This window comes from Dermacentor andersoni, chromosome 6 (genome assembly GCF_023375885.2).
Source record: "Dermacentor andersoni chromosome 6, qqDerAnde1_hic_scaffold, whole genome shotgun sequence".
NCBI lineage: Eukaryota > Metazoa > Arthropoda > Arachnida > Ixodida > Ixodidae > Dermacentor > Dermacentor andersoni.
In genome coordinates, this window is record NC_092819.1 from 65,971,282 (window position 1) to 65,987,276 (window position 15,995).

Below are 15,995 nucleotides of genomic sequence, written 5' to 3' on the forward strand. Positions count from 1 at the left end.
GAACGTTACCTTTGGTCTTCATGCGCCATCGCGGCATATAGTACTTGAGAAAGCATTTACCTAGCAGATCTTGATGGGTATTAGACTATGCAGTTGAAGTGCAGTTTCATCAACTGAATTTTGCATGCTTTGCGCGCTATGGCTGGTCTGTGTCGCACTTGCCTGCCATGTCGCGGTGCACACTTGGGCTCGGAAAGCTGGGACAGGAACAATGTGTTCGATCTTCCTCTACTCAGCGTAGTGTACTGCACAGCCATTGCTCGTGCTCGAGTCGTATTCGAGCACCCGACGGCCACATAATGCACAAGCATTCTTGCAAAAGCTCAAATCACAAGCGCAGCAGGAAAAACGCATGCCGAGAGAGACGCCCATCAACTCGCAAATGACGAGCGAGCAATGCGCCAGGCTAAATTTGTGCAGCATGGTGCAACTGAGAGATCAACGGTCGTGTATGGTTCTTCAACATGCACCATATCCACATCGCTACCTCTTTGCCGCCTGGTGCATGCGTCGTCTGCATAGGCGCTATATAATTGCTGCTAATAACAGAATTAGGCGCTTACCAGCCCTGCAGTTTTGCCAAGATTACTTTGAGAGTATACACCAGGCATTTATACTCAATTTAGCACAAGTGAACTTTCGTTGTAGTTGGCCTTTAAGTAGCTACACTAGAGCAGGGCTCAGACAAGGACTTCGTTTTGTCAGCCTTGTCGTGTCATCTTGATGACATTTCGACTGATTGGCAGCTGATTCATGTCACTGCGTAATTTTGATTGTGCATGTTATTCCATTCAAATTTGAAAGCAGCATGATGCAAATTGAAGCATGTTGCATTTGTACAAAATTAGTAGTCGCAAAGCCTGCTTGCATTTTGTCCTTTGTATTATTAATGTGTTAGTCTTCTGTGCCAGTGTTTTTAAGTCATCCATTGTGAACTGTGTTGTCTAAGCGAGCACTCATTCTTTCTGACTCCTTTTATGGCATTCATAAGCTTGGCAGAGGATTTAGTGTCAGAAGTAAATGTCTGGATACCATTACGGGGGTGCCCAAACAGCATCACTGTGCTCTTGTAGGACGCCGCCTATGTTTGATGTTTGTTTTTTGCTTGTAGCAATGCTCAGCATGAAAGGGCTCCTCTACCAACAGGGAATGCTTACTGTAGGTGTTGCACCATGTGAGAATGCAGTTAGATTGCCACTGTAGCGGTAAAGACTTTTGCTCTGGTCCGTACCCACCTACCGCACAATTCTCACACTTTTTTACTGTAATATGGATGAGTAGTTCGGGGATATGATAATTACGCCGTTAAAATTTTTGGTAGAACGTTCTCGATGCTAAATAGAAAAATGAAAAATATTGTAGCTGTTAATTGGTGTTCTCATGCCAGTAAGTGTAAACTCAAACAAAATATTACTTCCAAACATTTACATCTGTAGTAAGAGTGCAGATTCTGCACAAGCAGGAACTGCAAAGGCTCTTTATTTGGAGACACTAGACCTGGTGTTGGGCCCAACCTATTTCGAGCCGGCATCAACACTGACATTGCAACGAGCAGATGATGGACATTGCACCAATTTTTTAAAAATGTGGTGTTTACTCGAGAAAAAAAAAAAATTTGATGGCCACTCTGCGTGTGGGTGGGTGAGGGGGGGTGGTGCAAGCATTACACAAGTAAATACATTAATATGTGAGGTTTCGCTTTTGCCAGCTCAGGATTACAATATGTTCCCAACACACTGCCGAAACCGTATTGCAAACCGATAAAGGTGTGCAGTAGTTTTTGAGGCAATATTAGCAGTTTGCATAGCTTGACAGTGGGGTGTGCCTCGTTCTGGGAAGGGTCGGTTTCCTTGGCAGGGACGGGCGGCCTGGTGTACATCGACCCAGGCTCACTGCGCCGATCAGCTGCCGTAGCTGCAGCAGCGGCTAGCGGTGCTAGTTCGGGCTCGTCTGTTGCTGCTGCTGCTGCTCTGGCTCCTGAGCTGAGTCCCGGCACAACTGCTGTGGGGCTGGCACGAGCTTTTGGTGCAGTGCTGCGGCAGATCGCCGACCTGCTTGGCTCACTGCAGGACAACCAGAACCAGGCTGGCCTTGGGCTTCCCAAGATGCTGGAGGTGTCGTACCAAGACACACTCAACATGCAAGTGAGTAAACCTCGTGGTTCGCTAGGCTTTAGTTTGAGCATAGTTGTGTAGTGGGTTGTTCCTGGTTACCCACCGTAGTTGTGCATTTGCTAAGGCATTGCATTGTTGAGGAGGAGGTCATGGGTTTGATCTCGGCTGTGGCAGCCACATAGCGGTGGGGCGAACTGCAAGAACTCTCATGTAAACTTAAATATCGGTGCATGTTATAGAATCCCAAGCGGTCAAAATTAATCCAGAATCTCTCAGTCTGACGTACTTCACAATCAGATCGTGGTTTTGGCACATAAAATCTTAGAATGCAGTAATTTTCTTTATTTCCTGGTTTGGTGCTGGATTCTGGGTTGCTTTAACTTCGCACTATGCATGGCAAGGCCTTTTCCGAACAAGTTGCAGAAGCAAAAGCAGTGCTGGCTCCAAGCTGTTAATGAAGGAAAACTTCTTATGCTATTATGTTTTTGGTGCATTTGGCAATGGTAGCTGAAGCCTGTAGGCTTTGCCAGCTACACTGTGCACATTGAAATCATAACGATGCTGCAATATGGCATAAATGGTATAACATATGTAACATTTAGATGGTTACACTTGTTTGTTGGTACTAATAAGACATCTGTAGAATTCCTGCAACTGTAGTAGAAGTGTCTTGTATGCAGTAAAGCTTCGGCAATTCAGATTTTGTGATACTGAAAGAAATGTCTGGATTAACTGAATGTAGAATTATTGAATGTATCTAGAAAACAATGGAGTAATTCTTACGTCAGCCTACCATTATTTACTGAACAAATCTGCAACACCCCGCTTCTATTTAGCACAAAATCACTGCAGGAGCTGTGATGCTGATCTCATGACTGATTAGCACTTAGTGATGAGGGCCTCGTGGCTTCCTCCGCGGTGCAGCCGCGGAGGAAGGGAGATCTGTCTCTCTATGTGAGTAGGCATGCTTTTGACTAACCAACACGGATCCCAATTATTTTTCTGTAACAGATTGTCCGGACATTGCAACTAGCCAATGGGTTTGATGCCAGCAAGTGGGCCACGGGAAAATTGTGCTTCATGCTCAATGGCTTCCATCGCGTTTGACATTCCGTGTGCCTTGCATTGAGTTAAAACAAAATTACTGCTAAGCATAGCTGCTGCAGATGATTTCATAATCGCTGTTGACGCATACGTGAATGGCAGCCATACGGTTCTAAAGGCACGTAGCCAACGTGGGTCATACACCACGGTAAACTCTTCACAGGAAGATAAAAGTGCGAAAAATTGCACCCTTCCTGTCGTTCCTGTATGATCTCTGCTGATGACAGCGACGATGTACCTCACTGATTAGTTTCCATTAGACAACAACACTGTTCCTGTGCCGCATATTTGCAGCACTCCACATTCAGCAACTTCCTAGAGTCGTTTGAACTAAATGACACGTGGTGATATACATTTGAGTTAAGAAGAGTTTAATGCCATTATATAATGCATATGCTTGCCAGGACTAGAGAGCAAGTTTGAATGACCAATTTTTTTTTTTTTCATAGTAATGAGGCTTTATTTACTGCAAGATGATGTGACAGTGTTTTTCACTTGAAAGTGTGACCAGGTTCAGGTTGCACAACTGCAATTGCCTGTTCTCTGATTACAGTAAGCTTATAACACTTTGATTTTTATCTTTCTGAACTTTATATTTTGTCAGTTTTCTATGGAAGGAATTTGAGAGCCTGAATGAAAATGTGCTCCCAGAGGCCTCCAGAATTTGACTTTCGTTGAAGCTCTAGAATTCTCATTCATATTAGATCAGCACTTGTGCCATATGAAAGCATTTCTGTATTTGAATGGCTGGAGCCCTTGGTAAAATGGAAGGGCTCTTTCTTTTGGGATGCTTCATCAGTCTTCATTTACCTTCTTCCCTTTTGGCTCAACTAAAATTGAGTGTGCGATGGGAGAACTGAAATGCAGACTACAGTGTACAGCATATGGGAAAGCGGTTTGTGTAATAAGTGGCCTGAGGGCACCACATATGTCAAAATTAGGGTTTTGTGAATAGTGGATGTTGAGTTCGAAGCGAATAGTAATGATTTTTGCCGAATATCTACGAATTCAATAACTGCCATTCAAAAATCTTGGCCGCAAAGTGACATGCAAGATAGTTATTGCACACATGCAATTATTAACCCCTCAAAACCCAACATATGATTTTTGATAGGCTGAATTTGATGCCTGAAAAATATTACTTAGGGCTGTAAACCCAGTGTACAGCCCATACAAGCCTTTTTGATATTCTGGAGGGAGTGTTCAGTTATGAATAGTTCAGCAAATGAATTACTAATTAAGTAATTGTCATATTAATTAATTTTTACTCAGTTATAATATTGCTGTTTTCTTCATACCAATATACTCTCCGTGACCAAAATATGTGTAAGCAAGTTGTTTTAATTTTCTTTAACATGGAATGGTGTTCGAGCTTTGTGGGGTTGAGTGGTCCAATTTGTAAGAATGAAACCACAATTAATTCAAGTATGGCTTACATATTGAAACACTGGGCTTCATATTTTGAGGGCAGTTTGAAAAATACGTCAAAGCTGGATTTTTCATGCTGTCATTTGAGTTCTTGCTGACTAACTGGGCTTCAACTATCTTGATAGGGGTGATGTCATTCACTAATCTTATCGCTTTCTTCAGGAATGTTATGGTTTGAATGGGGGGGGGGTGGGTATTGAAATGGTGTTTATGAGTTTTCTCACATATAAGGTTTCTAAGAAATGATCAAGGTTGTGAGAAATTTTCAAAGGTATTTATTTTTTTCCCTAACTTGCTTTTCTAATATAATGTCAGGACGTGGCGGTGGTGCGAAAAGACTGTGGGCAACCAGGGTGCCAAGATTAGCAAAGATTGTGCCGGCATATACCGGCGTATCAAGAGCTCGTTGCTCGGTTTATTTCGCCCTTTGTTTAACAAAGTTGATGAAATGGCTACAATTAATATATTTGCAAGCTCCCACCATAATATTTATACAGTTTTGTCGAAGGTGTGAGTAAATTTTTATTTTAAAAATTGTATCTTACTGGTTACAGTCAACATTCGATTTTTCGGACTCCCTAGGGGCCGCAGAAATGTCTGAAAAATCGGATAGTTTGAAAGAACTAACGTGCCAACGAATGAATGCTTTTACTGCCCCCAAGGGCTCAAATCGCCACAGGCACTTCCGAAAAAGCTCTGAAGGCCTGCCAGTACACTTATTAGTCATAGCGGAGCCATTACTGTGACAGGCGACCGTGGGTACACGCATGTATAATTGAGGAATACATACTGTGTCCCGTGACAACTGCCTCTTCCCACTCTTGGTATGCTTCACCTCAGTACTACGCGTGTGCTTCACCGCCGCTGTACTGAGGCGAAGCTGACATTCGGGAACTGGCATTATGCAACATGTCGTGCTTTCCCGGGCTTTGAAGCCTTTGGTGAGGACTATAAAGTCGGATTCGGCGCCGTTGCTAACAGTGGCGAATTGTTTTAATGAAAAACCTAGCACAGAATAGCAAGTAGCTTGGTAGCGAACGTAAGTAGTTAGGCCTAGCGTTGCCGCGGTGGTGGTTACTACTGCCAACAGATCAGCGTACGAGAGCGCCTGTTCGAGGCAGCGAGATAATCAAAATGGCGGTGGTGGTGGCTTTGGTCAGTGCCGTTTAGGACTTGTGTTCATGGCAAAAAAGTCAGGAAAATAAGACCGTGACGGGCTTTTCCCTCCGAAATTTCAGACATTCTTATACGTTGAATTTATGGGGTACCATGGGGGTGCCGCGAAGGCGTCTGTATTATCAGGCATGTTCGAAAAATCGGGCGACCGGAAAATGGGTCGTTGACTGTATTAAACAGTAAACTAACTTGTGATCCTGAGTTTGCCAACACTTATAAAACATGAATATTACAGCTGCTCTCGAAGCGAATATCGAATAGCGTAATATTCGAAACTACTGCTCAAAGATCCGAATATTCACACAACACTAGTCAAAATGTAACCAAGCCAAGTTTCACTGCTGCGTGGAAGTTGTGCATGAGAGTGGCAAACACTGACTCCACTGCCACAGGCCTATCTGGACTATCACCTGAAGCCCACTTGGGACTGGCTTGTGGCCGTCATGGACTCCACAGAAGCCCAGCTTCGCTTTGGCTGTGCCCTGAGCAACCACTCAGACCCAAGCAGCACACTGGCCACTCCACGGACCCGGAGGGGGCTCTTTGAGGATCGCCTAGTCGCTGCTGGGAGCCTGGACGGCCGCCGGAGGAACCGCCTTACAACCTATGGTAAGCATTTGATAATGTTGAAGAGATGTTAAAGACGCTTAACTAAGTGTTGGCACCAGGGATTGGCAGCTTTTCGGTCCAAGAAGCCAAAATGAAACCACACAGCCAGCCATTTGGCAAGTTATAAGGTAGAAGGGTGAATCAAACAGCGAGCAATATTCTAAATCTTCGCTTACATGATACTTGCATTGCATACTTGCATTGATTACATTGATTGAATGAGACAGTGGAATTGTTGTTGAAAACAGATTTGCACGCCTTCCATTAGCATTGTTTTCTAATAGTTTGCAAATGCAGCAAATAGGATTCTCGTAGCTTCTCGAGTGATTCATCATGCTAGGTGTAATGCCATGCCGAAGTAAAGATATTCTAGAAAGTAGTCAATGTGAAGTGCAGCTTCGAAGGCTGTCATAGAGTAATACTGGTATAGGAGGTATGCACATGACGTCATCCGCTAAGAGCGCTAGCGGCATCCGCGGAGGCTGCCATAACTGCGGTCGCAAGTTCGCGCTGCCTATGCGAGCAGGCCTGCGTCGCAAAGTGGCCCACCGATACGCAGGAACCGTCAAACGACCTTTTCAATGTGCCTTTCTGACTTGGCTATAGAGTAGTACGTCTTAGGTCAACGATGGGCCAAAGCATGTACGTGCGTGGGTTGAGTGAACCAGAAAAATCGCGTTATGAAAACGTAGTGCGCTCGTGCGACTGTGTCGACCAGCTCTAACTCAAAGATCATCAGCTTCGGCGCGATGTCGGACTACTGCCTCGCGTGGACGTCGCAGACATCAAGGATTACAGTGGAACCCCGTTCATACGTTTTTCACCGGACCGCGAAAAAAAAACGTAACAGCCGGGAAAACGCAACAGTGAGGAAAGGTCCGAAAATTAATGAAAACAGTGCAACTTTGCCTTGAAACAATTTATTTTGACATCAAGTGAGCTTAGGTCTTAAAAAAAATCGAGAATGGTCGATTGCCGTTTTTTCCGCTCGCTGGAAAACACCACGCGTTTCTCGATGGCCTGGAAAGCCGCATTGCTCTCAGCGTCGCTTTGAGGTGCGACGTACCTGCGAAGGAGGTCCAGAGCCGCGACGGCTTCTCCAAAGCTCGGGTCCGCCAACTCCCCGGAATCATGCGGCTCGTGCTCCTCGTCGTCACCACAGTCTGAGACTTCACTCGCGACCGAGTCTGCAACGATCTCGGCGATACTACGACACTCGGACGTCACGACAGCAGCATCCACGGCGACGTAGTCGTCATACGTGACGCCCGTGGCACCCAGCGCATTCAAAGCTTCACTCAGCTCTTGATCATGAGAGGCTGCTTCCGTCTCTTCAGCTTCCGTGGCAGTTTCCTCTCCGCCATCCATGCGAAAGCCACACCGCGCGAAGCAGTGCTGTGCAGTTGACGCGCTCACTGCAGTCCACGCTGAAGCGACGTAGTGCATAGCGTCCAGTATTGAAATGATCGTAGGCTGCTGTCCGCGATCAATACGCGCCAGACAGCGCTTTACGATGGACTTCCTGTACGAGTGCTTTAAGTTCTTTATGACGCCGGCATCCAACGGCTGCAAGTGGCTTGTAGTGTTTGGAGGAAAAAAAACAAGCTTAACGTTCCGAAGAAACGGCGGGTCTTTCGGGTGGGCAGCACAATTGTCCAGAAACAGGACAACACTCCTGCACTGGGAGCCCATCTTATTGTCGAAGTAACGAAGAAATTCTTCGAACAAAGAACCCGTCATCCATGCACGACTGTTGCTTCTATAGTGACATGGCAGCAGGCGAATGTTCTTTAAGCACCGTGGGTTTCGGTATTTTCCGATTACCCATGGCTTCAGCTTGTCCGAGCCATCCATGTTGCAGCAAAGGAGCACCGTCAATCTTTCTTTGCTGCATTTGCCTCCGTGGCATGCTTCGCCCTTCAGGCTTAACGACTTGGATGGCTGCACCCGAAAGAAAAGACCCGTTTCGTCGGCATTGTATATGTCACGAGGCTCATACCCCTTAATTATGGCAGATAGTGTGGCCTTCCAATCGTCGACTGTTTCCAAGTTTACACTTGCTGCTTCCCCGGATACAGTCTTATACGCGATGCCGTGCCTCTTCCGGAAACGGTCGATCCAGCCATTTGACGCCGCAAAGTCACTGATGCCCAGTCGGTCGGCTATTTCCATGGCCTTCTCGCGCAAAATGCTGCCGTCGAAGTTAACACCGGCAGCGCGAGCTTGTTTAAACCAAGTAAGAAGCGACTCGTCGAGGTTTCCATACTTGGCGCCACGAGCCTGCTTAGCTTTCGGGCCGAAGAGCGCGGCATTCCCTTGTATCTCGGCACGCTTCGAAACGATGCTGTTCAGCGTCGAGGGTGGCAGACCAAGATCCTTGGCGATGTCGACTCTTTTCCGCGCTGGCTGCCTGTCGACTGCGTTGAGAACATCCAGCTTTTCCTCGAGGGAAAGCGCCTTGCGCTTGCGCGACGCCATCAAAGGACGACAAATCGCTCGCGGTGTTAGCGAGGCCCGACGAGGTGTAGGCAGCGTAGGTGTTGACGGGAGGACACGGACGACTCTGATGGGTTGAACCGCACAAACAAGAAAGACTGGATTAGCAAGGCCTGACGAAGCGTAGGCAGCGTAGCTGTTGACGGAAGGACACGGACGACTCGGATGGGTTGAACCGCATAAACAAGAAAGACTGGATTGCTGCGGGCCCGCGGGTTTTACTCGCTTCGGCTGACGAGGCAGTCGCCATCTAGTGGCAATCTCTCCAACTCGCGTGCGGCTTTTTATGGCCTCTGAGATTACCCACGCGCGTGCAAGGGGGTAATCTTGGAGGCCATGGTCTTGTAGCCAATTCCGTAGCCAAGCCTGGCCAAGACTCGTCAAAATGGCGGTTGGCGCGCGTTGCCCGGCCGGGTTTGGGGTGCCAGGTTGCGACGTAACATGCGGGAACGTTTTCACAGCCACAACGTAACAGCGGGGTACCGAATACATTGGATCCTATGGGAGCTATGCCGGGACCGGACGAAAACGACGTAACAGCCGGGAAAACGCAGCAGCGAGGAACGTAACAGCGGGGTTCTACTGTACACTGCGAATGCAACGAGCTTCGCGACCCGCGAGCAATCGAAATCCTACAAGTCGATGGAAGGCCACAATAATCTGGCGAGCGGCTGGGTGCAGCAGCCGCGCGTCAAAGTGCTCGCGTAACATGATCGCCTTCATTACGGAATTTACACCGCGTTGTCCACTTGCGTCGTCAAAGGATGGCGTTAAATTTGCTTCAATGAAAAAAAAAATGACCCCCCCCCCCCCCCTTGCCTCCGAGAACTAATCACTGATTTTACACAGCCTTCGTAATTTTTATGTTACGTCACGTATTCTGGTCTTGCCAAAACAGTCTTTTTTTTTTTGCCCTCCCAGGTTTGTCAATCACAATCATTCGATGAAAATCCACTCGCACCACGGCTTCTCGCAAAATAAAACGGCGAGGTGCTGGCGGCACACTGCACCTGCAAGGCAGGCCTGGCAGAGGCGTGCTCGCACATAGCTGCTGTGCTCTTTTATCTTTTACATTAAGGTTGTAGTTAAGAAGAGAAATAACCACGTGTCGAGAGGAACCCAATCTGGGCAACATATTCCTATCAACGAGTTTCTTTCTTGTGTGGCTGCTGCATCCGAACATAGCACAGTTCACCGCGACACCGAAGCTCAGTTGACGCACGGCCACGCCGGAGCGTAGTCTGTCCGGATACGTAAACATTGTACGTAGACCTGTTCGTAGACGTAGAACAGCACTGCGCTCGAGAAACTGAAACGTCCTGCTTATACATCAGCGACTGGATAAGAAAACAAGGCAAACGGCGGGCCAAAAGATATTTTTCGATGCTCCCCGACCGTCAATATGGCGCGGCTGCCCCAGCGACACTGTCGCCGCCTCGCGGGTCGAGCTCAGTGCATACCTCCTATACAAATGTAACAATTTGCTTATTTGCTTATTTCATCACATATGACACAGTATTGCTGTATTATTTTAATCGTGCCAAAATCGTCCATTGACACTCCCATCAAACCAGAACTTACTTGATGTTCACATCAACGGTGTCCTTTTGACCGCGTTAATTGTTACTGGAGCCCACGTACCCATAATGAGTGCTAACCTCTGTCGTCTACGGAAGAAGGTTTTCACACCTGCTACTACACAAGCCGTATGCGTCGTCGATGGCAGCACTGTTGCCGTCACTGGAATGTGTACTGCTTGTATAAGCATTGCTGGCTGCCGTGTTCCAGTTGTTTTTACAGTGCTGACCAATTGTCCCCATGACCTTATCCTTGGAATAAAGTTTCTTTTGATGCATTCTGCTCTGAAGACTGTTCTAATGGTACCCTTTGCCTTGAACTCTTCTCCCGCGTATTCGAGCTGAACTCCCAAACAACTTCAGTACGGGGTCCTTCGTTGGCCTGCCGCCTAAAGCCTTGACTTTTGTCAATTTTCTATCATCTTTTCCCGTGCCTGATGGTGATTACGTCGTCGCACCTGTTCCTGATGTCCTTTTGATGCGAAATATCGCTGTGCCCCATTCCATTGGAACCGTTGCCGAAAACCGGACATGCCTCCCCGTCGTCAATTATGGCCTGACAAAGCAAGTTCTACTCCAAAGCATATCGGTGGCCACGCTGCATGCTATAGCAGTTGACCACATCACGACTTTTTCAGTAGACATCTGCTCTGATTCTTCAGCATGTACACAAGGGGCAAGTTGCCTCGATGCCACATTTAGTTCAATGATCTCTGCAGCCCTGTAGCCTGAACAAGCAGCAGCTCTATGCTGCCTTTTGGTTTCCTTCTGCGACATCTTTAACCTCAACAATCGATAGTTGAATCAGACTTCATTTGTTAAGCATCACGTAAATACTGGTGATGCTAGTCCCACTCATCGTTGGCCATATCGAGTTTCTGCATCAGAGCGTTAGGTTATTCGAGATGAAGTGAACAAGATGCTTGCCAAAGGCATTGTTGAACCTTCGATGAGCCCTTGGGCGTCACCCATTGTGCTTGTTAAAAAGAAAGATGGCACATGGTGTCTTTGTGTAGATGATCGTCATCTAAACTGAATTACCAAAAAAGACATCTACTCCTTGTCTCGAGTTGATGATGCCCTTGTTTGTCTCCACGGTGCCAACTACTTTTCATCAGTAGGCCTTCGGTCTGGTTATTGGCACATTTCTGTGGATGAAAAGGACTAAACATAGGGTGCATTCGTCACCCCTTATGACCTATGTCAATTATGCTGTTCAGTTTGTGCAACATCCCAACAACGTTCAAACGTATAATGGACGCTTTGCTTCAAGGGTTCAAATGGTCAAGCTGCCTTTGCTACCTAGACCGCATTCTTGTATATTGCTCTACATTTTAGACACACCTTGAATGCTTATCGGCTATTCTTCAAGTACTCCACAAGGCTGGGCTCCTACTGAACTCATTGAAGTGTCACTTTGGTTGCCGGCAGCTTACAGTGCTGGGCCACCTTGTCGACGCTTCAGGTATTCAACCAGACCCGGAGAAAATTCGTGACAGCTCCTGTACTTCTTGTGGTTTTCCTGTACCTCAGTCTGTGCCAGTGCCAGTGTCAATAAACAAAAAACAAATGCCAGCACCGATAAACACCATTGACGCTCCCCGCTGGGTGCCTTTAGCCACTCGAGGTCCCTTCGGAGCCATTCTTTCGCATTGGCTTGGGCTTACTTAGCCCTTTCCCTCTTTCCACATCTGGCAACAAGTGGGTCGCTGTGGCAACAGATTACGCCACGCTACGCAATCACCAGAGTGCTTCCAACAGGCTGTGCCGCAGATGTCGCCCATTTTCTTTTATACGACGTCATTTTACAACATGGAGCTCCACACCAACTGCTCACTGACCGTGGCTGGACATTCCTTTCTAAAGTCATCACAGACATCCTGTAGTCCTGCTCAACCAAGCACCAGCTGACTATGCCTTACCATGCAAAAACTAATGGTCTCACGGAGCGTCTGAATTGAACCCTGACAGACATGCTTGCGAAGTATATCTCGTCCAACTATACTGATTGGGACTTTGCTCTACCCTGTGTCACATTTCCTATAATTCTTCTGCCACGACACTGCCAGCTATTCCATGTTTTTCCTGTTCGGCCGAGAACCAAAATTGCCACTGGACACGTCCCTTCCATTTGCCGTAGCAGAGACCAGCGAATATTCACTTGATGCCATCACCAGTGCAGCCCAAGCACATGAAATTGCCCACGCTTGCCTCCTGACCTCCCAAGAGAACCAGCTGTGTTTGTACGATCGATGACACTTTGACGTGCACTTTTCGCCTGGATCTGTGGTACTGCTGTAGTCCGTGACCCGTCATGTTGGGCTGTCCGAAAAACTCCTCTTTGTTCTCAGGGTCATACTGAGTGCTGCGTGCTGTGACCCCAGTTATGTATGAAATTGCCCCAGTCAATGCCAGTGCTTCACGTGCCCCGCATTCCACTGACGTGCATGTCGCACGCCTCAAGCTTTATTACTTTTCTCTTGATACTGATTTCTAGACGTAGTGGGACGGTGCTTCTGCCGTCAAGGATAATGCTACATGCATATTGCGTGCTTCTGTTGGACAAAGTGCGCGAGTGCCCTGACGAAAAAGATGAACTGCTCCTGGGTCTCAAGCTGTCGGCTTGACACGCTGCGGCTTCACTTTGGCGGTTGGTCTTGTCGCGCTGCGCATGATTTGAGAGGTGCGTTTGCAAGCAGCTGCTTGTAATTTAATCATTTAATCATCTGCGTCCGCAGAAGCTTTCATTTATTGTCTCTGCATTCCTTTGTGATGGAAGCGAAATTTTGTTATATTGAAATCGCATACACACTTAGGCATATTAAGGTTCTAAATAATGGTGTTCTATGGACAAGAGCTTGTGAAAAGTTAAATACTTTGTTATATTGAAGTTGTTATATAGAGGTTTAAACTGTACATTGTAAATAATTTTCAGTGTTTCAACATTATTGTAAGCATCTTACACTGATTTGTAAGCCTTTTACACTGAAGTCCTGTTATTGTCAAGTGGCTGCCTCAAAGCAACACCATGAACCAATACACCAGGTTGGCCAGACGAAGCCATGCTGGAAAACAGAATGGGCTGACTGTGTGCTCTATGTGAGAGGACGTAAAATGACTGCACATGTTGGGCCAGGTTACATAGGCTGTCCCCGGACGCTGTTGTAAAGTTTTTGTACATGATGCCTTTACACTCGTTAGTTCAAAAGGGTGAAGTAAACTGCCCTAGCCTTGAAATGTAGCCTAAAAGAAAGGAACAACAAGACCCATGCTTGTGAAAGGGCTCTCCCAAAATGTATTTCCATCGTTAATTCATACACTACCTCACAGTACTAGCAATAATGCACTTGAACTGCTTTTCACATTTTCAAAAGGATGGGTGCATGTAAGTGATCATGCTCTTCCAGTAGCATGGCTCTTTTGCTGTCTCGAAAAGCTACTGAGTGAGCATGTGCAAATGTTAAAGCACATTCACATTTGAGTATGGTAAGCAGAACATGCCTGGCATGCTCTCTTCTTTTTTAACAGTGATATGAACTTCGTTACCAGCCATGGTAGCTTACTGATTATGATTGTCTGTTTACGCTAAAACCAGATTCACATGACGGAAGTGATTGTAGGCAAATAAATCGTTTAGCATATTACGTACTTCATGCCACTTAGCAGCTATCATTTGCACGACAGCAGAGAAGAGCAGGCGACAGTAAATACGATCTAACCCAATTGTTGCGTCAATGCATGGACAGCAGAAACATGTCGGAACACTGTACGCATTCACTTGCAGCCACCGAGCTAACAGTGTGAGCTACGTTAGGCGTCAGCTGGACACGTTTCAAATAAATGAGCGACTTAAGATGTTATTGAACATGGTTGTTGCCAAGTGTTTCACCATCAGCATCTCTCTCGCCAAAAATTCCTATGGTGGTTTGGTATTTGGCCGTATTGTGAACTGTTTCATAGGAAGAGTGAGTGCAGCAGGAACACAGGTGACTGGTTATCTCGTGATACAGAATCCCCAAAGGTGAAATTGCAATTTGCTCTGCTTGTTCATACGGCTTTAGCGTGAGCTTGTGCGTTCAACTGGGTTGATGTTTGCTGTGCAAAGTGAAGTTAAGCGTTATTTACGATGTTCTGCAGGTTCCGAGGGTGTTTCTGCCAGGAGGGACTTCCTCTCCTATGCATTGTCACTGATGCGTGCTCACAACAATGAGCATTTTGACTCCCTGCCCGTGATGGATGTTGCTTCGCTGAAGCATGTGGCGTACGTCTTTGATGCGCTCATTTACTTCATGCGTGCGGGAGCAGACGACTCGGAAACTCTGCGTGATGGATTCCTTCTCCTAGATCCGTGGTATGCGGAGGTAAGCACCTAGATTATGCATTTACTCAACGTTTTCGTGTTTTTAGAGAGTGCAGTGAAGCTGGCCCTGTGATTGGAAATTTGGCCTAAACAGGAGCTGGGGAGTCCTGTTCTTCGTTGATCAATTTCAGGGGCATCCAGTCCACTAACTTATCCAGTGTATGTACCGTCGCTGAAAGTGATGCAGTCAACTCTCGTTACAACGGACCCTGATACAGTAAAAGCTCGTTAATTCGAATTCCGCGGGGATGCTATGAAAATTCGAATTATACAAAATTCGAACTAATGAAAGTCAGAGAAAAAAATCGCACGGTTAAGGCGCGTATATAGTCTGACGTGGCGTGAGCACGCGCGCACACGCTATGTCACGTTGGCGTGAACAACGTCTATACTTTGAAGCTCTGGCGCAGCCAACGTAACCGGACGCGGCCAGTGCGGTCCGACGCGCCCGACGTCGAGATGGCTCTTGCTCCATCCGCGCGTTTGTCGCGCTGACTGGGGCGGAGAAAAAAAAAAAAGAAGTCTCCGTCTCGCGCGAAAAACGAAGCACCGATTGCGATAGAAAATTAGTAGATAGCTATACGAACTAAGGATAATAGTTTTATCGGCCGTATAAACTTGTAAGCATTCGCTTACTAACTAAATTAACAAGCACTGTGTCACGTGCGCACAGGTGAGCATGAACGCATCTCGCTCGATGACCGCGGAAACTCGCTGAAAAACGCTGGAGTGAGGGCACGCAGCAGTAGCAGCGAGCGAATTGACGTTCGTACAGCCCTCGCTTTAACGCGAACGAAACGTAGAAAGTACATCGCATATGAAGCGACCGGCAATACGCGCACTCTGCAAACATCGCAGATCGCTTTGAAGACGAGGCCCACGCGGGCGCGCAATTTGGCCACGTCGCAGATCGCTTTCAAGATGCGGCGACCGCATGGCCGCGCGGCCGCGCCGTAAGCAGCAGCCGCCTCAGCCGCCGAAGATCGTCCCCCGGTCCCTCCCTCGTTTCACCCCCCTGCCTCGCGCGCGACAAGAGAGGGCGCGCTCTTCCCCACCTTCCACTCTCACGCACGCGAGATTGAGCCGCGTTCGCCGGCTCACCCTCGCACGCTCTACGCAAAGAACATGGCG

At 47.2% G+C, this 15,995-nt stretch overlaps 1 protein-coding gene across 11 annotated transcripts in view; it reads left to right on the top strand.

Annotated features, from left to right (window-relative positions):
* hyd (E3 ubiquitin-protein ligase hyd) overlaps positions 1-15,995 on the top strand; it is a 173,635-nt gene that overhangs the window by 110,750 nt on the left and 46,890 nt on the right. For 9 of the 11 annotated variants that reach the window (XM_050171479.3, XM_050171482.3, XM_050171480.3 and 6 more), the window contains 3 exons: positions 1,840-2,144; positions 6,215-6,431; positions 14,642-14,865. In XM_050171479.3, coding sequence (XP_050027436.1) covers positions 1,840-2,144; positions 6,215-6,431; positions 14,642-14,865 — 746 coding nt within the window. The remainder of the gene's footprint in view (positions 1-1,839; positions 2,145-6,214; positions 6,432-14,641; positions 14,866-15,995) is intronic. The other 2 variants (XM_050171481.3, XM_050171488.3) reach the window with 1 other exon arrangement.